We start from the raw sequence: 25,316 nt of genomic DNA, 5'->3' as shown, positions 1-25,316 counted from the left end.
CTCAAGTTATAAAGTGTGGAACATGTGGGAGAGGCACTCAGGATTTTGTTCTCATCGCCGTCTATATTAACGGGACAAAAATACACAGGTCTCAATGGGCCCAGCGAATTTTTATACTGTCCATTGTCCGGACAGCGAGTTTCCGCATTAACGAGGCGTAAATACACAGAAAAAGTTTGGTCCCGAGAAAAATTGTTAATTATTCGCGTCGTCGATATTAACAAAGGTCGTATCAACGGCGCACGACTGTATGCCAAACCATTAACGAGGAACATGCACCCCCACCGTGACCAAGGTCGCATGAAGGCGCGAGCAGCAGCGCTACACAAATGGCACGGAGATGAGCCCGATGCTGTTTGGGTGGATGCCGCCTGCGATGAGCACAGCTAGGGTCACTGCGGTTGTCCACAACCCCCACGTAACACCCCTAACTTTCGAGCTTCCTTGAGGCACCGCCTCTGAGGAAGCCGAGGAGACCGCTATAGCCCCTGCCCTGGCATACACAGATGCCCATTACATTATTAGTGACTCGAAAACCGCCATCCTAAACTTTACCAAGGCAGGGTTCATACCTCTGCACAATGCCTGCTGCACATGCCCACCCCCACCTCCCCCGACGCGCTGAGCTCATATGGGTGCCTGCGCACTCGGGAAATCCCGGCAACGAGGCCGCCGACTCCCTAGCCCGAGGGTATAGAAACGGGGCGCAGGCGGACCTCGTGGGGGGGGGGGGGGGGGATTTCTTGAAGGAGCGTATGCACTCATTTGCTGAGCTCACCGCAAACTCCCGCTCTGGACGCCTAATCTACCCGCCACCTCACCCATCCCTCACTACCAGAGAGCAGTCAGTCTGGTGTTGCCTGCAGACGCGGACGCCGCCCACACCAGCCAGTCTTTCTAAATTTATGCTGGTACCTTACATATGCATCTTGTGCTCCGACCCCGAGGCTACCCTTACCCACATACTCCTATCATGCCCGGCGTCACCTACCCCGCAGGGCCGGTGCCTATCAGCACCTGGGAGGACTGGAGGACCTCACTGCGGTCAGCGGACCTGTCCAGGCAGAATATCGCCGTCAGCCGGGCCGCATACGTCACGGACCAACACCACATGAACGTTCAGACCGTGAGTGGGGTCGTGCGGAGACCCAGGGGGCCTGCGGGCTTCGAATTCTCTTGCAGAATAAAGTTTCGCCGCCACCGCAGCAGTGGCGAAGTCGAGTTCACATAATATCAACCAATGAGCCAATCCGTAGAGTATTCCCGTATTTCGTTGCCATGGATACACCCGTCTTCCTCGCATTCCAGCCGAATAAGTGAAGCAGCTGCCTACTTGAGAATTTCTGTGCCTTTATAACGGCATGTAAATGAAGTGTTTGAATATCAACGCTGCCCGTTTCGCGCAGGACTGCTCTGAAACTCGAGTCCAAATCCTGAGCTATGCTACGTCGCACACTGCGCCATGCAGCACTACTGCTTAGGAGAATTGCAAGAGAGCACTAGTTTTGAGGCACTGCCGCGCATTGCGCAGCACTGAGACGCTCTGGTACGGGCATACTCATTCCCGACCACTTGCAGCAGTTAGTCCGCCGCTCTACATGCTAGTCTTTCCTTCCGCTGAAGGCTTTGCTGAATGTTTTTTATTGTTATGATCTAAAACAGCAATGCTTAATGCACCTACGGCAGCGTAGGTCGTTGTCGTATTGTGTACATGAATACAGACGCCGCTATAAACCGTCCACATTCCCATCGTACGCATTTTTTACCTCTTAACGGCGCTTCGGAAACCTTAATTATTTTCTACTAGTCTGCTAAACACAGAAAAGCAGTAAAATAAATATATAAACAAACGTTAACTATCATGGCAGCAGTACCATGCATCAACCAGCCTTCATGAGGTGCGAAACGCTAGGAAAAGCAGCAGCCCAGTTTCTGAACAAATTGCTGCGTCGACTAGTCGATGATCTGCATGTTCCACCGTCCAGAAGCTTCAATTTGCTTTGTGCGGCAAAACCGGCCAAGACCTCCAGCTTATTAAACCTCCCTTCGCGGTTCCATAGAAGCAAGAGAGGAATTCGCCTTGAAACCTCCACCTCTTCACCGCCTCAACTGCTCAGTCAGGATGGCGCCCGCCTCCTTTGACGAGACAGAGGTCCTTCGGCGCCGAACATGTGCTCTAGTCCCTCCGTGTGTGGTAACCCTGTATATACTTCACCGTCTCACCCGTGCTGAGGAGGTTGCGCTTCGGAGGATCCGAGTCCAGGTCGCCCTCACCCTGGCCATCACTCAGAATTGGCCTAATTTGCGAGGCTTGTTTCCCTGCCACGGGTGTACATAATGCCTATCCAGGTAGCCGAAGCTGATATTCATCATTTTCTGTGGGTCCGCCCGGCTTTGATACCGATGGGAATAAGGCACCTTGTCGCATCGGGTCTTTCGCCGGAGAGTTCTGCATCCTATGATGCTTGGACTCGGAGGCGGCATCATCGGTATCTCCTAGACTACATTAAATCTGGAAACCACTTTTCACCTGTATAACAATCCCCGCTTTCCGTTCATGCAACCATTAATTTTTTTATGCCCTGAGGCAATAAACACCCACAAAAAAAAGAACTTACACTCCGTCGTTCTGAAGCATGACGCAGGTGTTGTCACAGAACAACACCCCGACGCTGCTGTCACACAGCTGGTAGCCAAGTCCATTGTCATCCGTGTAATCAGCCCACCTGCTGATCCAGAAGTCTGGCCCCACAGCCGGGTCTGCAGCCTCGTCAAGCAGTTCGATGTCACGCTCAGGCGGTGATACACTGTGAAAGTCTTGCAGAAGCCACTGCAGCTCTCCCACGTGCATTTCTTGCTGTGTTCCGTTCAGCACGGGGCCCGGCACCCACTCTTCCTCCGTTGCCGTTGATGAAGAGGCATCTTCTGGCTCACCTGTTGTACAGTACGAAGAATGTCCGGTCCTGAACTCTACTTTACGAAAGGAAACACTGGATAGTAATGTCAAACAGCGATTCCAGTGACAGTGAAGTGTGCGCAAATAATGAAGACCGACTACTATTACCAACGTCCTCTGCTGCCGCTCTTGCAGAGTGACCCCTGGAATGACTTAAAACGAAGAAAACATAATTAGCTTTGAAATAAATAAATAAATATAATCCAATGCAATTCCTTATGCGCACAATGAAACGGTGGTAATAACAAAGTAATTTATGATGCCCCTTCAGTTTATAGACCCGCTGCTGTGCTCAGTGGCTTTGGCGTTCGGCTGCTGGTCCCAAGGTTGCGGGTTCCGTCCGGGCCGTGGCGGCTGCATTTCGACGGAGGCGAAGTAAACAAAAAACGCCTGCGTGCTCTGCGACATCAAGGCACGTAACCCCAGGTGCTCTAAATTAACCCGAAGCCCTATACTACGGCGTCGCTCATAACTCATGTGTCGCTTCGGGACATAAAACTGCACAATTGAAATGTTTTTTAACATTATTATAGCTATAGGCAGCAATACTAAAAATGAAATAAATATGCAGAAAAATGCTGGCAGGTAACGTTAGCTACGTGGGTCCTGCTAAAACGATAAGAGGAGTGAAGTTCGGTCTGGGGATCACCCTCACATCAGTATCAAACCACATATCTTCGGGGCTCGGTGTAATCAGGGTCTTCTGATAATTTTTCAAATACCCTGGCGTAATGAGTAGCTATTTGGCGAAATTCGCAAGAAAACTCCCTTTTCATTTCCCGATATCAATTCCACTTAAGACAATGCACTTTGTGATACAGAAAATTGGTCTCTTTTTAGGTTTTGCGAGGTTTACATGTATCACATACATGGGGCGGAAGACTTCATAAAAGCAGACAGGAAGTATGGTCCTAACTTAATTTTATACCGCCTTTTACGCATGAACGTTGCGTAATGAACACTGGGCACACGCAGGTCAAGTGCCACTGCGCCATCTGTCGGGTTGGCACAAAACGCCGCATGGTTTCCGCCCCTTCGTGATAAGCAGTAAGCTCACGCCCCGCCCCTTATCACGTGCGGGCTCAGCATGATAAACAGCGCGCCGAGGTTACCGCAATAACGGCCTCGCAGATCACTCTAGCACAGGGTAGTGTATCACAAATTGTTGGAAACAGCACATTATCTAGCATGTTGCCTGGACGACCATGCGACACCAGGACGACGGGACACTGCACCAACTAAAGACGAACACACTTGAAGCAGCCATCACAGCAGCTGAGCTCTCAGTTGCAAGTGACATGCGCCCTGAGGCATTTCACTCTGAACATAGAGCGGCTAACATGTGTTGCAGCGCGAACCACAAGAAGGGACGGCGACAGACAGAGTGAAAAGAGCGCTCTTTTCACTCTGTCTGTCGTCGTCCCTTCTTGTGGTTCGCGCTGCAACACATGTTAGATATGAACCAACTAGCCCGCCAAGCAACCATTATAGAGCGGCTCTTGATAACGTAATCATTGCGGGAGTTCCTCAAAGGGTATTGGTCCCATATACGGAATGAAAATATGATGCAGATAAGAGAGTGTTTAGGAATGAGTAAAGTCATGAGGACATGCGGGAACGCTCAAGTCTCAATGTTATAAAGTACGCAAAATAGCGAAGACATCTGCTGAAAGTGTCACATTGTTAGATCCCCGCTCGGCTGCATTTAGGATGAAAAGCAGGTATTTAAAAGTTTACTGAAACTAAAACTATGACAATAAAGAAAAATTGCCGGTTAAGCGGAACAAAGGTAAGAAATTAGATTTCAGCCAGCGGATGCAGTGGGAATGCGGACGCACTATTTTTCCCCGACCATTGAATCACATATTTTCTGCCTTCATTTAAACTACTGATTATGGCACTTAGCCTAACGATGCTAAATGACTGCAAAAGTATGACCACTGTGTAATTAATTTTGTAATACAACGCAGCAAGAAAGAAAAACCGAGATACAACATTCGCTGCAGTGGTCACTGGCCTCGCCTTATTTTCTGGCTGGCTACTGAGGTGCGTAACTTTGACCATACTGTTGACACAAAACTAAAACATGAAATGTTCCGCGCAGTATTTATACGCTTCATCAAGTTAACACCATGCTAAGAGTAATCCACCTGTGTCATAAGGTCGCTCTGTGCCTTCCACGCAAGGCTCTTCTAAGAGAACTTTTCTATATAGCTGCGATTTTCAGAGATCGGTTAGTAATCAGAGACGCATTTAACTTTCTAACTTATGAACTCATTTTCGCTGTTTTTAAATAAGGACATGTCACTCAGAGCAAGCAGTTGTCGTGAATTTTCATTATCTGCTGCGACTAGGAATTACGGACCCATGTCATGACGGCCGCATTACCATCAAGAAGTGCGTATTAACATCTCACCCTCCCCTGCACCCAGATTTCAGCCGAAACATCCCTGATCTTCCATTCGCGTGCAACTGGAGAAATTGGGACTGAACCATGATTCCCTGCACATGATTTCCTGCCAGGGGGAAGCAAGGTCGCGACGGTCTTGCTGTCATTAAGTGGGCCAAAGCAAGGCTCTGTCGCCAAGCAAAACAATGGGAGACACGAGGGAAATGGCCCTGGAAAAAGCAACAGAAGTAATGAAGGGCTGTGGTAAAAAGCTACAGCCAATGCCAGAGCGATAATCAGAAATTTCGAATATCAGCAGTTTCAATGAAAGTTAAAACCTGGTAACTGCACAAAAAATTACCTGTCCCCTTACAGCGAACAGGCGCAAACTGCTAAACATGTTGTGCATACAACTTACAGGCGCCACACACGAAAACAGTTACTGACGATGTCGCTAATGCACTCGACCAAAGCTCCCACAGGCGTTCTTTTATGGCATAGCTGTCCAACGTGCAAACTCTCAAGGGCTGCACATTACGTACCACCAGCTGGAACATTCAGCGCAACCGTTATTGCCACCTTATGGACGGGCCATCCAGTCCTGCTCCGAACATCGATCGCTTTGCTTTCGTAACACGCACCACGCAATACCCGTCGCAAGCCAGCTTTCTTTTGCCCGTTTACCCATATATGACCCAAGCCTGAAGCTCTGACGCCGGTACAACATCACAAACAGGAAGGTTATGACAAAAACTGCGCGGTTGTTTCAGTCACAACCGCACCATCTGTAGGCATATGCTTCATTCACGCAAACAGCTCCGAGTAAATAATGCGCCGCAAGGGAGTTCAAGACCAGTAAGTCGGACGCTTATGTGTTCTTTGGCGGGGAGAGGTCATCGTTGGTTCGAGGTCACATTTCCATACATTTAACTGACGTTTTATCCTTCAACAGGACTTGTCGGGCTAGTTGGTTGATCATAATGCAAAAAGACGAACTGCGCAACAAGAACACGGACGAAAGGGAGGCAGACACACACTAACGCTGACTTACAACTTTACTAAAGGAAGGAATACAAGGCAAATATATATAGCGATGCCCAACGCACTTCAAATCTGATCAATATGGCACGTGACAATCTGCCCAGGCGATAAACAGACCACACAAGAACCAACCTCTTACAAGATAATCTTATACCGGGCCGGCCCTTTCTATGAAAACATAAAGCAAAGGAACGCTTAGCGACAGTGCACACTTGAGAATTACGCGTTCTGCAAAGTAAGGAAATTCATAACAAAAACCACACCACTGTAGCCATCTGATACCACTGAAGCTCGAACCGCTTACAAGCGCAGGTGCTGACACCAAAACCAAGAGACGAAGCACTCCCCCTTTTGAAAGCAAACAAAACGGGAAACAAAAACAACCACATCGGTCATCGTCAAAGGGTGTGGAGTGCGCCTACCGCCATGCGAGTAACAGGACAACTTCTAAGCCACCTGTCAAGAAGGTTGTCAATTTTCTTAAAGAAAATGGCTTAACGGTCATCCAGTCGGACAAGGAAGGGGGTTTTGTAGTCTTACCGCAAGGCTTGTTCCAGAGCAAGGCGATGGATGCCGTTACAAAGAACTTCACGCCAGTCAAGCACGATCCGAAGAAAAGAAAGCGAGAAGCCGTGAGACTTTTAAAGGATTTGAAGTTGGAGCATTTGATGAAGGCCGTGAAAAACGAGGATGCCGGAACCCTTGAAGTGTTTTTCACTGGAAAAACGCATAAAATTGGTTGCCCCTTTCGACTAATCGTGTCGGACAGGAACTGCTGGCAGAGGAAGCTTGGGAACTTCCTGCAGATACATTTGAATGTGTTATTAGGCAATGACCCGTTCCTCGTTAGAAGCTCCAAAGAAGTCGTTGAGCTGATGGGAAAAGGGCTACCAACTTCCACGACGGCTTTTTCCGTCGACATCGAGGACATGTATTATTCCATTCCGCACGAAGGACTGTTCGCTGCCATCAGAGAATGCGTGGAGCTTCACGGAGAGACGAAGTTCCGGAACTCAGTTGGCCTCAACACTGGCAACTTCTTGGAACTTATAGATTTCTATCTAAAGTCTTCCGTCATCCACTTCAATGAGAGTTATCATATTCAAAAAGCAGGCATTTGTATAGGTTTGAGCATAGCTCCAGCCTTAAGCGACATTTTTCTGTCATCCTTTGACCGACGTCTTCAAGACAAACTGCGAGGGATGGCTGTCACCCGCGTGTGCAGGTACGTCGATGACTACCTGGTCTTCCTGACCCCACCGGGGGACGGCAATCTTCAGGATTTGGCCTCAAAGATCCTCTCGGCATTTTCATCTTAATCTTTCGGGCTCCGGTTTACCAGTGAGCTACCGCTTGATGGTCATCTTCAGTTCCTGGATTTAGATCTGCACTTTGAGACACAGCGTTTGTGCTGGTCCTTCAAACCCAGGTCCAAAAAGGCTTTGCTTCCCTACACTAGTGCCCATTCGAAGTTGGTCAAGCGAGGCATCATTTCCCTATGTGTTGAGTCGGCCCTGAAAAAGACTTGTGACCACAAAGTCCAAGAGAGCTTCCAGTACCAGCTTCAGCGTTTGCAAGCAGCTGGATACCCTCCGCACGTCATTTCGAGTGTGTGTGAAAATGTGCTTCAAAAAATTAAGAGAGAACGCAAAGACAAAGAAGACGCCGAGCAAAAGAAGGCCCATGTGATTCCATACATCCACAAATTCTCGCACAACATCAAGAAAGTGGCGAGAAAAGGAGGCGTCAACGTTGTCTTCTCGGCTCCATGCAGACTGTCCAAGGTGTGCGTGATGATGAAGAACACTAAGAAGACCCCTTGCAAAATCAAACATCTAAGGAAGTTCAAAGATTGCGTTTCCGGCGTTGTTTACCGCATTCCCCTTAGTTGCGGAAAAGTCTACATAGGCCAAACCGGCAGATGCTTTAATGAAAGAGCAAGGGAGCACCGGTTGAGCGTAAAAAACAACGATGGAGGGTTTTTGGCTAAGCATTGTGCGGACTGCACAAAAATGAAGCAACGGGACTGTGTACCATGGTTCGAAAAGACGGAATTTCTGGCCAGATTGAATGACAAATGGGAGCGTCTCGTCGTCGAAACATTTTACATCGGCACTACGGACAACTGTGTTAGCAAGGCTTCCATTTCCTTATCATCCAAAGAATTTTCGTTTTTGCGGGGGCATGTGTAGCCTAGTGGCCTGTTTGTGCCCTGGTGATTGAGCAGTGCCTCCTGATTGCGTTTGATGCTTTCGTTGTTCATTTGATTAGCGATCTCAGTTTTGTTTCGGTTCTGTCATGGTTTAAGATGTTTTCCTACGCGTTGGATTTCATTCACCCCCCTTTTTTAAAACCGTTGTTGTCTTAAACTGTTGTCCCGTCTTCATATTTTTGTTTTTTTAAATGACTCGGTGCCTATTTTCACTGTTTTTGTGACGTAGCTTCTTGAGCTGATTCATGGTTTTTTTACCCTTTTGACCTGGTGCCTTTTTCACCGTTTTTTTTTTGTTTTTTTGTTTTTGACGATGACCGATGTGGTTGTTTTTGTTTCCCGTTTTGTTTGCTTTCAAAAGGGGGAGTGCTTCGTCTCTTGGTTTTGGTGTCAGCACCTGCGCTTGTAAGCGGTTCGAGCTTCAGTGATATCAGATGGCTACAGTGGTGTGGTTTTTGTTATGAATTTCCTTACTTTGCAGAATGCGTAATTCTCAAGTGTGCACTGTCGCTAAGCGTTCCTTTGCTTTTTGTTTTCATAGAAAGGGCCGGCCCGGTATAAGATTATCTTGTAAGAGGTTGGTTCTTGTGTGGTCTGTTTATCGCCTGGGCAGATTGTCACGGGCCATATTGATCAGATTTGAAGTGCGTTGGAGATCGCTATATATATTTGCCTTGTATTCCTTCCTTTAGTAAAGTTGTAAGTCAGCGTTAGTGTGTGTCTGCCTCCCTTTCGTCCGTGTTCTTGTTGCGCAGTTCGTCTTTTTGCGTTTTATCCTGGCCATCACACTTGCTGGCTGCATTATCAGAATTCAGAAGAGATGGCTACTCTTGCAAGCGGTATCCAAGCGTTCTGCTCACGCTTCCTTGCTACCACTGGAACATGAATGCATACATAAAGACTTCTCCGATTTTATAATTTTTCCGGAGCTAATTTTGCTTGCTTTATTTTTTATGCTACTTGGAAAATTGATGCAGTTCGCGTGTTGAGCCAATTGTGGCCATATGGTTCCTTCATGAACATATACTCCCTGTTATGAAATTAGAAAACTTGTACGCCTGAAAACGCCCGCAACAACTGTTACAGACAGGATGCTGAAGATAAAGCGGCTCAAAAGATCGTACCGCTGCGGATGTAATAACGCCACTCAAAACCGCGTACAGCTTCTGTGCAATGCGGATGCGTAACGCCAAACCCACGCAACACAAGAATTATTTTCAACAGCGCTAGACACCAGGACCAGACATTGGAAGGGACAAACATGGCGCTGAACTTACAAACGGTTTATTAGAAGATAGGAAGACACGCACGCACGCACAGGCATACATTGATGCTCAGATCACAAAAAACCACAACTTCACACGTGTTGTACTCGCCTTGCATGCTACGCTTTGTGTAGCAAGGTCATTTCTTTTGCAGACAAAATTAGAGACGTTTTTCTAACGCATTCATTTGATTTTCTGATGATATGCACAGCTTTAGCGACTTCTTTTGGTGGTCTTGTCATCATGAAAAAATAACTCAGTGTCGTCAAAGAAACGTACTCATTTACATACACTGCACTGTTTTGCCTGGTTCATGTTTTTCTTGTCCAATGAATTTGCATGCTGCATAAGCCTAATATTAATGCAACGGCCTTTCCGTGAAAAGGTATATTCGCTTCAAATGGGGCGCTGTGTACCAAACACCGTTATCGTGTGGCCCTACGTACATAGGCCAAACAGGCCGTTGCATTAATATTAGGCTTATGAAGCATGCAAATTCATTGCACAAGAAGGACACGAACCTGGCAAAACATTGCAGTGCATGTTAATGCGTACGTTTCTTTCATGACGCTGAGTTATTTTTTCATAATGGCAAGACCACCATAGAAGTCGCTGAAGCCTTCCATATCATCAGAAATAAAATGAACGCGTTAGCAAAACGTCTCTAGTTTTGTCTGCAAAATAAGTGACCTTGCTACACAAAGCCTACGCGTCGTCCTGGGTCCCGCTCTGTGTCTGCGTCCTTCCGCTGGTTTTTATGGCATGGAAGGCGGGTACAACACGTGTGAATGCTGTAGCTTTTTTGTAATCTCAGCATCAATGTATGACAGTGCGCATGTGCACCCATGTATGTATAAATTTACTTCCTACCTTCTAATAAACCGGTTGTAAGTTTAGCGCCGTGTTTGTCTCTTCCAATGTCTGTTCCTGTTGAAAATAATTCTTGTCATGGAGCGCCAACTCGCCCAGTCTGCCGTCCTTCTGCAGTCCAAACCTACTGGAGGTAATGAAATCATCCCGCAGGATCGCCTCGATGCTCGGTCTTCTCTTTGGCTTCGGGTCAAGGATCTTCTCGATGAGGGCTCGTGCTGAGGAGCTCACCGTACAAGGAACGCTGTAGTCGCACTGTTTTATCCGCCGCGACGTTTCTTGCACCGTGTCTGCCTCAAACGGAGGGCGTCCCACAAGCATCGTGTACCTGCAGAGAACAGGCATACCTGTAATCGACGCCCCTGCGCTGTATTCATCGTGGCTGTGCGTGTCCTTTTAGAACACACTCAATAAAGGCCGATCCGAAACACGCAACATTGTGGCCACGCAAGCTACGACACCGGAACAGCCTACAGAAACATTAACTGATTTCATTTTTACTACCCTCAAATCGCCCAAGCTCGGTCTTTATATGCGGAAGGGCGAAGGGCGAAGGGGATCTCATATACGTGTCCGCTATAATATTCTGGGAGTCTTTGAAAATGTTTCTGGGGACGCAAAAGGTTTTTCTATTGCGAAACCCTTCGCGTTTCTAGACTGGTTGACGAGGCACGATAGTTGCGTATGCCAAGTCAAATCGCACGACTAGGCACACGACTTGAACAGCACCTATGCAGGTACTTTTTTTCGAGGAACCATCGTTAAGGAAACCTCGGTTAGAATAACACACAAACGAACGACGTGGAGCAATCTTGTGTGCCTACATCCGCAAATTAGTTTTTAACCAATTGGCTCCCCACGGTCATGCTGTGGCCTCTCTCGAGGTGAACGCCGGACCGGATCGCGAGGGAGCGGGCAATCAACGCTAGGTATACCTGTCGCAGGGCCCCGTGTGGGCAAACTTAAGTATGCACTGGTCCGAACACGTCCCCATGGAAGCGGCTGACAAGAAAGGGAAATGTACGCAACCTGCGCTGTCTCGGAGTCTCTCTCCCTGTGCGCGCCTGGGAGAGCAGGGTCCGATACCTCGCCAAACTCCATCCACTGGGCCGCCGTAGAGTGAAAGTGCGTAATTACTCGGTTATCCGTCTGTCCCTGAGGTGGGGAAAGGGAAAGAGGAGAGCGCAGCAGAAGGCGTCGTGAAAGCCACCCAAGGGCAACAGCTGGGCCGCCTTGGGAGACGTGTCCATGCCTCTGACATTAGAAACAACGGCATAAATTACGGATATATGGCTTGGTGTCTGCATACTCGCCTGAACCGAGTTTGTGGGCATACTCGAAGTATAGCTGAGATGAACATGCTGTGCTGCCTTTTCTTTTGCTGCATCGCCGTATCTTGATTCGCTGGGCACTCGTTACAGTTTGTTCTTCTCTCAATTCAATTTTACAGGAATGGCTATCTGGGCTGTTTGGTATGGATTGAGCTGAAAAGAAACCAGCGAGCACAGACGGACCAGAAAGACGAGACGCACAACACAGCGCAACGTCTGTGCGCGCTGGTTTCTCTTCAAGTGAAGGACTTCCGTTTATTGAAGGTTATGAAGTCATATCTTCTAAAATTGCACCATAGATGGTGGATGATGATTGGTGGGGGCTCACGGCACTGGAGAGTCCCCGAATAATGCGAGGATGAGGCGGACTTTCATGAGGAGAGGTCGCCACTTGCTGTTTTTTTTTACAGCGAAAGCTGTTATACGGAGCCCGACCGTAGAGAAGCCTCACGTCGCGTCGCATTGCATTCGCATTCCTCCTATGTCATCGCTCCTTTATATGGCTCCCCAGTCTCAAGTAAAATCACCCAGATAGTAGCCGAGCTGTCATTAGTACCTCGACACAGATGGTGATTGCCGCAGAGTCTCGCAAACAGTTAAAAGCAACGTTTACTGTGCTCCAGGACAGGGCACGGTTACTTCTTGAGTGCGTACCCACTGTTTCCCGAAATCCGGAAACGGAACCTCGGGATCGAGATAATTAATCAAGGACATCGAACATTACGCACTCCCCTCCTCCTGTAGCATAATTCCTGACATAACAGAGTCGATGCCACTTCCATTCTGGTTGCGTCGCGTATTCGCACCGTGATGTCACAACAATGCTAATCATTTATACTAGTTGCGTTGTGCGGCAAATGGTAGACTTACGAGCGTTTAGCGGAAATGTTTCGCCGAAACGTTGGTGGGCTGGGCAAAGCTTTTTTTTCCCGACAACAGCGTCTCGGGAAAGTCTTACGAAAATGTGAACGGGACTCCAAAAGGGCTCAGAATGTCTTCACTTGAGGTTAATAATTATAAATGTTTCAAGAAGGTGTAACGACGAGAAGTGTCTGTTGAGGCATGTGCACGCAAGTGCATGCCTTCGCCGAAGGATACTGGATAGCGCTGACAGACTGATAGCCTTTGCTGAGGTTTGAATCGCTTTCTTCCTGTTGCTGAGGATAAATATATCATTGCTCAGTGAGCGGTATCAAAGACGGAGAAATCTGCGAGAGATGCAGGCGAGAAGAGATCGCAGCTCGATGTGGTTTATTGTACAAGGGCAGGGAGGACCATCTTCCGACTCTTTTCGTCCAATAGCAGGACTGCGCGCGCTCTTCTACTCCTTGCTGAAACAAGAGTGAACACGGTCTCACTCTTCAGGCAATCAAGGGTTAATCAGCTGCTGCAAGGGAGTAAAAGGCTACTAGAGTACACTTTCCCGTGTACTCCTGCTGTGCCGCTTCCTTGTTTTTAAGGCGAAAGCCTGTAAGGGTTCATACTCGCGTCCTTGGATCTGTCCGGCGTCCGTTACATCCAGCAACTCGATAAGGAAAAAATTTGTGCACGGTGGGATTCGAAGCACCATTCTTTCGTTCCCCTGCCGAGCGTGCTAACGACTACGCTACTTCCTGCCAACGCATATGCAGTTCTCCTTGGCTGGGTACTATTATTGTTAATTCTTTTTATGGCCCCCTCTACTATATGTCTAGGACGCTGGAGGGTGTTTGCGGAAAGGCGTCGAATGAGATCGATGCCTCCCAAATGCCCTCCAGTGTCTCCAGCATTTAAGATTCACAAACAATTGTGCACTTAATTTACATCTTAACAGCACATCAGTGACACAACCAGCAACATCGCGCTAAAGGGTTTCGCCTCACCGCACTTTAGGTCAACAAAGTACCCCCCTGAATTTTTTACAGCGTAACGAGCAGAAACACCACACTCAAAAAGCCGCTGCGGTGGGCCTGTACTGGAGTAATATTCCCATGAAAATGTCAACGCTGAATGCTCAAGCCGCTTGCAATGACCGCCTCTCCCCATACCGAGAGCTGAAATGTTAGAAAATCACCGGAAGCGCAGAACACTCACAGTATACAGCCAATGGACCAAATATCAGCCTCGTAGCTGCATTCCTTTCCGGTCAGAACTTCTGGTGCAGTGTAGCCTATAGTTCCCTGCATGGAGGCTATCATTTCACTCTCTTCGTCAACACGAGTGGAGTGTCCAAAGTCTCCGACTTTCAGCTCCATGTTGTCGTTGAGGAGCAAGTTCCCCGGCTTCAGGTCTCGGTGGAGCACCTTCTGCTGCCGCAAGTACCGGCAAGCCAAAAGAAGCTGGCGCAGAAAATTCGCAGCTTCATCCTCTGTAAGCGTCTTCCGGGTCTGCAGCAAATCATACAGCGACTGAAAGACAAAGGCGCCAAAATGTTAACCCAAGGTAACGAACTGACCGTGCTGGCATGACAAAAGTGAAACCAGCGCAAAGCAAGATGTGGCATACGGAAACCATGCAGACGAACACGAGCGCGGGACACGAGTAATATTTTGCGCGGCATTCTTCTGCTTTATAAAACCAACTTCACAAGGCCTTCAGTCCACCGGTGTAGACATCTGAAGCTGTATAAATTCTGACACCGTCAGCTGAAGTGGTATAGGCTCAAGTAATTCAAGAACAAAATACTGGCTCTAATGACGTCGTACAGAAAGCCTAAACAGTACTTAATAAACAAGACCACCTACATACTGTGGACCCTATCCGGCAGGCGACGTGAACGCGGCCAACTGCACCTGTCGCGGCTTCTTCATCTGTCGCTCACTGAAACTTGCCCACGCATGAAACACCTACTCACTTGCCCTCGCCACCTTTATGTACTTCTCTTTTGAATGCGAAAACATTAGAAGCCTCAGTTTGGTACGCGGCGTCCCTTGTCAGGTTGTTAGGCGGTCGGCTATAGGTCAAACGTAGATAGTCGTTTATTTTTTTATTATTATTGCGAGAGCGTGCGTTGTGGCATAAAGTATTATTTACGCATATAGATACACGTCGGATTCCCAAAAAAAGTCCAGCAATATCCGGTGGTGAGGTCTAAATTTCCAGTCGTCCACATCCGGCGGTCGACCTGGGGGCAGTCTACATCGGAGCAGGTGTTTCTGCCGGACGGCGTGCAAAGAGGGCCAGGTCCACATAAGGTATCTAGTGTCCGCTTGCACGCCGCAGCGTACAGAAGGGGCAAGAGTCCCTGAAGGACGCATGGTATACTGTGCCGGCCACGACCAAGTTACAACTAGGGTGAGGGCGACACGGAGGCGTAACCTTCGAAAGGAGGCCTCTTCCCAGCGTGCAAGGCCAACAGGGAGGTCGGTACCACACAGGGGCAGAAGTGCTCACGTGGCGCAATGTAGGTTTTGTTTTTATAGGAGGAGTCTTATCTCCGGAGACGTTGGGGCCAATCGAAGGGGACGTGGCGGTGTTAAGTCGTGACTAGCTTCATCCGCCAAGGCTTGTGGGGTGTGCATTTCGACGCATCCATCGTACCCGTACTGTGGGGTAGAATTTTTCAATCATGTCCTGAATCTCCTAGTGTCAAAAAGTCTTAGTTGAGAACACGCCGCAGACTTCGGATGGCGCCTGAGTAGTCAGTGAGGATGTCGAGATGGCTTCTAAAGGACAAAAGGAGTGGACAGGGGATGGTTAAGGCGTCCCGAATTGCCAACAGCTGCGCCTGCATCGACGGCCAGGCAGGGGAGCAAGCGTATGAGCAGGGGTCGTATTCCATTTTCATAACCTGTCCATTGTCCATTTGTCAATATGGTCCTCTGTCATTCGTCACTGAGATATACCCCCAGCTTTCAAGCGTCTGTGGCAAGCGACCTGAGCTTTGGGTGGTTGGCGACCGAGCCTCACATTGGCTGTGATATGCAGCCAATGGACAGAGAATATGGCCCAGGTTGCTAGGTCTGTTATTTCAGGAGAAGCGATAGCCGTGGTCACGCGATTTTCACTGACACTAATGTCCACGTATGCCACGTGTCGCAGAAGGGAGTTTTCGCTCGCCGATGAAGCGGCATCCGCCACCACACTAGACTCCCTCAGCTGGCCAACGGATCGTGTGTGTGAGCGAGTCATAGGACAATTGTCTGTCACTTGTTGATAACGCCAAGGTGGTCGTGGCGGGCAGGCAACGATAGGCGACAGAGAGCCGCCTTCCAAACACTTTGCAAAAGCTGCGGCTTCACGAATACTGCGGCATTTAATACACTGGGTTTGGCGACGCTGGTGAATCACTTCATCAAACGTAATTAATTGCGCCTCGGCCTGGGGGGTGTGAACGGGGGTAAGTCGGGGGAGGCCTGTAATAACACGCATTGATGCTCGATTGATAGATTCCAATCGATCTCGCTCTGAGCGTGTCATGTGATGGGATTGGGCTTGGTATCGATCTTGGCTGTAACAAAAGGCATATGAGGAGGCGGGCGATGGTGGACGTGGCACCATCTGACTTCTGAGAAATCAGGAGGATGAGATCCAGCATTCGGGACGCCTTCTGGCGTGCTTTGCGAAGCCAGGGGCTTGCGGAGCTGGAATCGTGCAGGTAAAGGGCGAAGACTCGGAGTGAGGTGGCATTTGGAATACTACTTCCGCGGAAGTAAAAGCCGATAGGGGTCCTGTTAATGCACGGCAGCCACGCGCATTCGCTGTGGGAAGTAGAGCCATGTTAACAAGATAGCGTTAGGGAGCTCGAGTAAAAAAATGTCCGGCGTCGTCGACGTCGTTGACCGCGAGCGAAAAATCCACAGAGAAGCAACCTAGGAGCTAGGTGGGCCAGCTAGGTCACGTCACCTTGTGGTCTCATCACAACCTGCCCACCGTGGTAGGTGGCAGTTAAATTAATGATTGGTCGCCAGAGGTTACTGGGAAAAGCAACTTTGATCGCACAAGACCCACCGGTGGTATCAACTGCCATCGCAGGGCAGTATAGAGCATTGCTCAAACGCTGCACCACTGCGTTAGGAGTGCTATGACTCCCAGGGATCTATGAATGTTATGTAGAGAATGACCAATTTTGCATATATTAACCCATTAGCTATCGCGTCAGAACCCTTAAGGCGGAGCTTAAGTGTGACCTCCAATTTTTTTTAGGCGACAGCGTGAATCCTACTGATCTGTGATTGTCAGAGCGAGCTGTAAACTTGTGGCTTGAGTTTGGAGCCATAAATGGACGGACCAGACTGCAATGTCGTCCGCATAAATGAGTGCACGCGGATCAGCAATGTCGCCCAAACGCCATGCCAAGAGTAGAAGGCTAAAGTTGAAAAGTAGTGGGGCTAGCTCCACTACGTTTAAACATTAGCCAACTGACCAACTGACTATTGTGGTACACCACGATTTGACCGAAAGGATCCCACATTTTCTTTCTTGATGTGGATGGCGAATTCACGAGATGCAAGAAAGGTGTAAATAAAGGTGCTGTGGGCGGGTAGTGTCTCCAGTGTAGCACCTCAACGAGGGCAGCGTGACTGATATGGTCATATGCCTTGTGCACATTCATGCCGAGTGCGGTCCAGACACTGGCCGATCGGCTATCGATCAAGATCATGGAAGATAAGCGATCTAAGCCATCCTCAGCACCACAGTGTAGGCGAAAGCCAACTTGTGACGGATATTACCAATGATGTACCTCTAGCAGCCACTGCAGACGGGCCGCCACCATAGATTCCGACAATTTCCACAAAGTAGCCGTGAGAAAAATTGCACGTAGACTGTATATGCTGTCATGAGGTTTGGCGTACTTTGGGATGGCGATTATATAGCTGCTTGCAGCTATTGCTCAGGTACCGCTCTTGAAAGCCAGACTGTGTTTAATGAGCCGATAATAGCTTCCAAGGTGGCTTCCTCTAGGTATTTAAGCCCCTCATAGGTCATGCCGTCAGCACCAGTGGCAGTTTTCAGTTTTGCTTGATCTATAGCAGCGAGAAATTCAGCTAAAGTGAAAGCAGACTGCGTCCCAGAGATGGCATAAGCTGACGGAAGTGCTCCTGCATTCGGTGGAAACGTGAATGGGGCGGAGACCACAGGTGGCTGCGTATCATAGCTAGGAAATAATACCTGCGCCATGTCAAACGCAGACATCTGGGGCCTTTCCGGACGCGAGGCACTCGCTCGAAACTGGATGAGGGGAGCGTCCACCGTCTTGCATTTTTCGGAAAGTTCTCCAGATAGAGGCTGTACTGGTGGTTGGACCCAGCGAATCAGCGTTGGCACGAGAGGTCATGGCGCCTGGCTGTCAGCTGGCGGTGGCGGAGCTGAGCCTCCATGGATTCCGGGTGTCGTCTGGCGTGAACCTCTGTCTGGCGACGATGTACCCAAAGCTGTAGGTGTCGAAGACCAGGTGCTGGATGAGATTCCTCGACCCATGATGTCGACCGCCGCTTGCAGTATTGGAATGGGGTCGCGGGCATGGTCGAGCGTGCCCCTTCCTAGCGTAGCCCGAAACGCGTCCCATTTAATCGCCCTGCATTGACGACGGAGACGGTGGGTGCGTGATGCGGTGGATGCGAGGCCGAGCCGAATGAAATGGTGATCGCTCCCCCAACAGGCTGGTTCGCAATGCCATGTAACTGTCTGATGGCCCAATTAATCACCAGAGCAGGTCCGGTGAATACTGTAGCTTATGCGTGGGTGGGTGCTACGTCGTGTAGGCATGGAGGTGTCATTTAGCAGGAGCAATTGGCTCTGGGTAAGGGTACCGAGGATGAGACGCCCACGTTCACTGTAAATAGAGTATCCACACTCAATGCGAGGGGCATTAAAATCACCGGCGATGAGATAGTGTAGCAGCGGCGTGTGCTGCAGATGAATGAGGCCGAGACTGGCCGAGCAACCAGCACATCAACTTCCTTTTATTCGAACATACGCTTGCTTATATGCACAGGGTTACAAGTATGACAAACCGAAACCAAACATACAACAAATAAGGCAGCCAGGATGATGGCGACGAAGGTATGGGTGAACCACCCTGAACGAAGATGGAGTGCTTGCCCCGAGTAGGGACGCACACAACATGGCACAAGCACAATCGCGCACCGAGAAAGTTGCGCCTTTCCTGCCGCAACCCCTTGCCACGCGATACACTATGTACCCGTAGGCAGTGCCGTCTGAACGAGAATAGTGCGAATATACACAAAAAATTGGTTTTTGAGGAAAGGAAACGACGCAGTCACATCTCGGTGGACACCCAAACTGCGCCGTAAGGGAAGGAAGGAAGGTGGGAGAGAAAGAAGAAAGGAAGAAAGAGGTGCCGTAGTGGAGGGCTCCGGAATAATTTCGACCACCTGGCGATCTTTACGTGCACTGACATCGCACAATATAAATAAGTCTTGCCTGGTTTTCTATCTGGCAGACACGTGCGGCGATCTGGGATGGATAGTGTTACCTAGCTCAAAACCCGATATTTGTGGACGAGATTTCTGTTCTTGGAAGAGTAACGCTCACGCTTGAAGTGAGCGCAAGTGAATGTGTTCTCGGAGCTCACCAGCCTTATCGTTAGCCAGACCCCGGCACTTTCACTGTATTACATAAGGAGGCAGTTTAGAACATATTATCGCAGTCGTGGTGATAGTTGTTCCGCGAGAGTGACAACTAAGGCCTGTAGCTGATGCACGACATTGCGTAGAAGCGATGCCGGGCTAGAGGCCAGTTTAGGGGTGGACTTATGCATAGACGCAATAGGAGACGCCTATGCCGGTGGAGGACATTTCCGAGATATTTGCGCCGCCGATTACCAGTCTGTTGTCGTCGACGAAGTGCATGAACTGGCTAGGCGATTGCGGTGAGAAGTGAGTTTCGGTAGCTCCGTTCATAGACGTACAAAACGGCGATCGATACCAGCCATTTCATTCCGAAGTTTCTCCCGGGTCACTGTTGTAGATGCACGAAGACGGCGACGGTTAAGGCGAGTAACATCGCTGCAACTTGGCTCAGGAGGAGGCACCACATTGGAGAGTCTAGGGAAGCTTACATGGTCATTTTCCTCGATGGCTTCGTGATCTTCGGTAAGCGGAGCGAATCGGTTCGCGGTGTCATTCATGTTCTGGGTAGGTGGGGCAGGTCGAAAAGTGCTGCGTTAACTCTCTTGGCCTTCCGCTTGGTTGGGCAAGCGTGGTCGATTATTGCATAGACCACAGATGAATGCCCGATAGGCATTTTTTTTATTTGTCTGCACTGGGGCTGGGCTAGGGAAGGATGCACGCCTGTGTCCTTGTTATAGGCAGTGGTAACAGTACACTTTGCTTCGGCGGTATGCACGGTCGAGCCTCGCAGGCGTCATGGAGCCACCGCTTAGAAGCAACAGCTACGTAACGACGCAATCGCAGTTGAGAGCAGAAGCTGGATGCCCTCACACCAGAAAGATGCGTCGGCACCGCACGTAGGTTGGCTCCCCAAATTTCCGATAGCCATTTTTAATGCGAAAGCAGTTCTTGGCTTATGTGTGGCGCCAACGGAAGTTGTGGACATGCGCTGCAGAAAGTTGTGGACAGAGCGTGTCGGGCTCTGCCAGAAGTGAATGAAAGTAATGAAAAGAAAAGGGCGGCGTAGATGAGAATCGAGCCCAGGCCTCCGGTCGGCGTGCGAGACGGGAACGCTTCCACTCTGCCACGTCGGTTCTTTTTTTATTGTATGGAAGTACACCCACCAAGACCACCCAGGCTTCAAGCCCGGCTTAACGAGGTCGCATCACGCAACCCGTCATACACAATCACACCAACATCCAGCTCTCACTTTGCCTGCACATCAAAATTCGGGGAGACACACGCATGCATCGAGGAAAGGGAGTCAGGCAGGAAGTCGATCCTGCGTAGCGATATACCCCCCGCATCAGAGCACACTGCTCTCTGAACGGAGACTTCGATGAACGTGGCGATTCTGCGTGGCAATCTGTCACGCGGCTCTTCCACGGGCTATACAATCCTAACAGCATTAAAATATCCCACAGAACCTTAGAACCTTCCATTGTAGGCAAAAATCTTATAGTATAAGGCGTAATCTCAGTGTCCTTTTTGACAGTCCGTTAAAGAATGTCCCCAAAAAAAGCACGGCATCAAGACAAAACACAAAGCAATGATCAATAGTTTCTGGCTGCTCACAAAAGCGAGAGTCCACAGACCATGACACTAAAGTTCCTTTTTCACAAAGCCACGTTTTGACAGGCAAGCTTGACGTGTGCAACTTAAAAAAAAGAGTATTTGCGGCCGCTCGAATACACATCCGTTGCACCCGCTGTAATACACTTTTGTCTCGAAAGGAGAGGTAAGGCTGCCAATACATCTGTACAGGAAACAACGTCTCAATCAGAATTTTTCTCATGTGTCCTCTGGATAGATTGTACAGGAATTCTAAGGAAAATCGCACAGTGAAGAAATGGAATGTTTTAGCGACTTCTTTAAGAAAACCCCACAAAGGCCCCATCACTCCTATGAGTGGGCGCAAACAGCATAGGCAAATGAGCACTTAAACGTCTGTTAATCACAGCCAAGAGGAAGGGATGGTTTGCTGTTTTAAAAAAGAAAAACCTTGAAACAAGCTGTTAACAAACAAGTACCGAAGACCAGCTCCATCAGCCTCCAGGGGGAGAAACAAAATGTCTCGATGGTTCAGCGTTTGAAGTTGAATAAAGGCGAGTTTAGTGAATGCACAGATGCCTCAGAAACGTATCTTCGTGATATATGTACTGAGGCGTACATGAGTGACTATGAGCGTCTGCATTACAGATGTACGCTTCCGGTAAATTTCCTCCGTGCTTGAAGTGGAGCCGTAGCGCCATCATGCGGCACCCACTGAAACCCTCTCGCAATGTACGGCGCTGGTCTGCAGATCGCTCGCGCGTAGGCGAAATGAGTGAGACGAGATGGCGGACGCGCATAAGGAAGGAAAGACGCGCAGTAAGAGAAATGTTTTCGCATTACTGCACCTAAGCAGACGTAAGTGCACCACTGGAATTTTTGTAGTCGACACTTTTTCAATGAGTGCGACAAAGCTTCAGTGCAGTCTCTCTTCGTTTTCATGTAATGCCTTGCGTGCTGCCTGTTGTGCCACTCAACTTTTTTGTGTGCCAGAAGCAATCGCAATATACACTTCAAATTATTCGAAGAAATTACTATTCGCTTCGAATTCCCTTCGTACCAAAAAAAAAAAAAACACTATTCGCACACGCCTACCAGCAACACTTGCGATCGCTCGCGACCGCCGCCTCAATGACCACATGCTTAGGCGTCTTGTCTAGCGAACGAGAGCGCTTGAAGGCTTGCACGCATGCGTGCTTCCGGCGCACTGGACAAGCTCAACTCATCGGTGCGCACTGATGCTAAGCCGCGTCCGCGGTTGCAGAGAGATCAAGCAGCGTTTCTGGACGGAGTCGTCTGGTACAGGCTAGAAGTGGGAACAGTGGGCGGGAGCGCAATGGTGCGCCGCTGAACGAAATATGTAGCGCACAATTCTGGTGAACCGAATACTCCATAGATGAAATTAGCTCGGCAGCCGCTCCAGTAGCCGCGCCTCGATAAGAGCAGAAAAAGTTACCGAAAAGTGTTCTGACTCAATTCGAATTTACAATAAGCACAAAACACTTCCGGGATCTATCGCGAACTACTGCAGAGAGGCACACATCAGTGAATGGAGAAACTGGTGCTAGCAGCATTCGAACTAGCTTTTGAGTAGTCTCTCCAGGTAAAGACATATTACTATCGACGTATCGACCACCAAAGTTTTGTCCCGAGGGGAACTAAAACGCCTTGCATATAAACGATACGATGCATATGCGTGACATAGCCTCAGAGCAGGTGCGTACCCAATTAGCAATAGCAATTATGGGTTCAATTTACTTGATTGCGCTATAAAAATAGACGCTGTGATTATCTTGATTCTCTCTCAAGGCATGCTTGTATGCGAGACCACTTTAGAAACGCGATGAAGAATTAGAAAACGGGGGGGGGGGGGGGTGCAAGCGATGTTTACTGACAGGTATTCACTGCTAGGACGAAAAGAGCAATAACGGAAAATTAAATTCACTCGGTCCGACAAGGAAGGACCAATGCTGCGCATCCTTGTATGACGAGAAAAAGAAGGCAGAACAGCACTGAACGTTGCTAAAAAACAGAGGAGTGAGGGAAAGCAAATAGATGTAAATAAAAAAATTGTATGCTCCTTCATCCACACAAAAATGAAGGGGTGGCTGGTGCCGCAACAGATCAATGCGATCGATACTAATGGTTAAAACACGGTCGTTTACTTTATAGGGAACGTATGCCAACATCACAAAGCATGCTGGTGTTCATAAGGAAAGCACTGGCAGCCGAGTATATGTAACATTGCTACGCCAGATAAAAATTAAACACTGAACAGCTGGAGCGTGTAATAAAAGGCATGTCTTCCGAAGCATGCGCTAAAACTGTAGCCCGACAGCCATAATGAACTCGAGATGAAAACCTGGGTCCACGGCGGGTATGAAAGGACACAAGAAAACAGAAGGAAATAGAAACCAACTCCTCCGTTGCAGAGCTCTAGGATGATGTACACGTGCTCTTCATCCTCAAAGTGGCTTTCCAGTGAAACGACGTGCTTGTGATTGAGGCTTTTGTGGATATGGATCTCCCGGTCCACCTGCACAGAATAAAAACCGATCATAAAATAGCTCGGCCATAGGCTACCAGAAAAGATTAAAGGAAACACCAAAAAATTCACAGGGACACCTAATTACATTCTGTGCTAGCAATACGAAAGCATCAGAAGCTGTTGATGCCTTTAGATCGAGTTTTGTGCCATTCTTTCATGGCTGTCTTTGCGAAACCCTACACGCCTGCCTGCACACAGACATCGTCTTCGTGTAATCTGACTGGCGGTTACATGCTTCGCCGAAGAAGTCTAGAGGTGGCGACACGGGCACCATAAAGATGCATAGGAACGTATAGTTGTCACTTCCGGTCTGGTGACGTCACTTCCGGTTCTGTGAATTATGTGACCGACGATGCATTTTTTTCCCATATCGGGCTTCTAATGCTATACCGCCTTAAAAAGCGGGCACCACGTGTTGGACAGTCAAGGCCATCACATCACGGCCGTGCACTGTTAGCGCTCAGCATGAATAGAAGCACGTTTGCAAGTATTCCCCTCCCCGACTCACGCCGAATAATACGCTGAAACATTAAACAAAGCGTACTAAGCTGTATCAATGTTCGAAAGAACGTCAGATCAAAAATAATACGCACAGTTTCCTTCCCGACGCCGTCTGCGAAAAGTGTCTTGGAGATCACTTTCCCGGCGTAGGCTGCCTGCGTCTTTATGTCCACAAATTCGAAGCATGAAGCGCAACCGCCCTGCAAAAGAAAGAGACTCAAAGTTTATGCCGTGTTTGCCGCACACACCCGCAGTCTGGCATTTGGATATAGCCAAGGTCACTCAATGTTTACAAATGCAAGCCATTCCGGGAGGAGGGGACGTTCTGCCGCCATAAGGAGGCAGGAGCACGCCAGCACAGTTCAAAACTATAACTTTAATCGCAACCGAAAGACAGTAAACGACGAGAACATTTCGTACATCAGCAGCACTATGTTGCCCCGATGCAATTTCAGCATTCGCTCAAAGGGTTTAACTGTGTTGTGTTGGGCTCTATAGGGCACATAGGCAGCTAAGGCCATCATGCGCCAAGCTCAAGGTATGGGCAAAGGGTTTAACTGTGTTGTGTTGGGCTCTATAGGGCACATAGGCAGCTAAGGCCATCATGCGCCAAGCTCAAGGTATGGGCAAAGGGTTTAACTGTGTTGTGCTGGGCTCTATAGGGCACATAGGCAGCTAAGGCCATCATGCGCCAAGCTCAAGGTATGGGCAGAGGGTTTAACTGTGTTGTGCTGGGCTCTATAGAGCACATAGGAAGCTAAGGCCATCATGCGCCAAGCTCAAGGTATGGGCAAAGGGTTTAACTGTGTTGTGCTGGGCTCTATAGGGCACATAGGCAGCTAAGGCCATCATGCGCCAAGCTCAAGGTATGGGCAGAGGGTTTAACTGTGTTGTGCTGGGCTCTATAGAGCACATAGGCAGCTAAGGCCATCATGCGCCAAGCTCAAGGTATGGGCAAAGGGTTTAACTGTGTTGTGTTGGGCTCCATAGGGCACATAGGCAGCTAAGGCCATCATGCGCCAAGCTCAAGGTATGGGCAAAGGGTTTAACTGTGTTGTGCTGGACTCTATAGGGCACATAGGCAGCTAAGGCCATCATG

The 25,316-nt window shown here is 48.9% G+C and overlaps 1 protein-coding gene across 1 annotated transcript in view; it reads right to left on the bottom strand.

The window, feature by feature from the left end:
• LOC144118021 (serine/threonine-protein kinase PLK1-like) overlaps nt 1-25,316 on the bottom strand; it is a 52,449-nt gene that overhangs the window by 5,998 nt on the left and 21,135 nt on the right. Inside the window, exons 2-6 of the mRNA XM_077651258.1 lie at nt 24,310-24,417; nt 23,588-23,704; nt 14,138-14,451; nt 10,862-11,061; nt 2,619-2,934 (exon numbers count right to left, since the gene is read on the bottom strand). Of these exons, the coding sequence (XP_077507384.1) occupies nt 2,619-2,934; nt 10,862-11,061; nt 14,138-14,451; nt 23,588-23,704; nt 24,310-24,417 (1,055 nt within the window). The remainder of the gene's footprint in view (nt 1-2,618; nt 2,935-10,861; nt 11,062-14,137; nt 14,452-23,587; nt 23,705-24,309; nt 24,418-25,316) is intronic.

Source organism: Amblyomma americanum, chromosome 1 (genome assembly GCF_052857255.1).
Source record: "Amblyomma americanum isolate KBUSLIRL-KWMA chromosome 1, ASM5285725v1, whole genome shotgun sequence".
Taxonomy (NCBI): Eukaryota; Metazoa; Arthropoda; class Arachnida; order Ixodida; family Ixodidae; genus Amblyomma; species Amblyomma americanum.
This window is presented reverse-complemented; position numbering and strand designations above follow the sequence as displayed.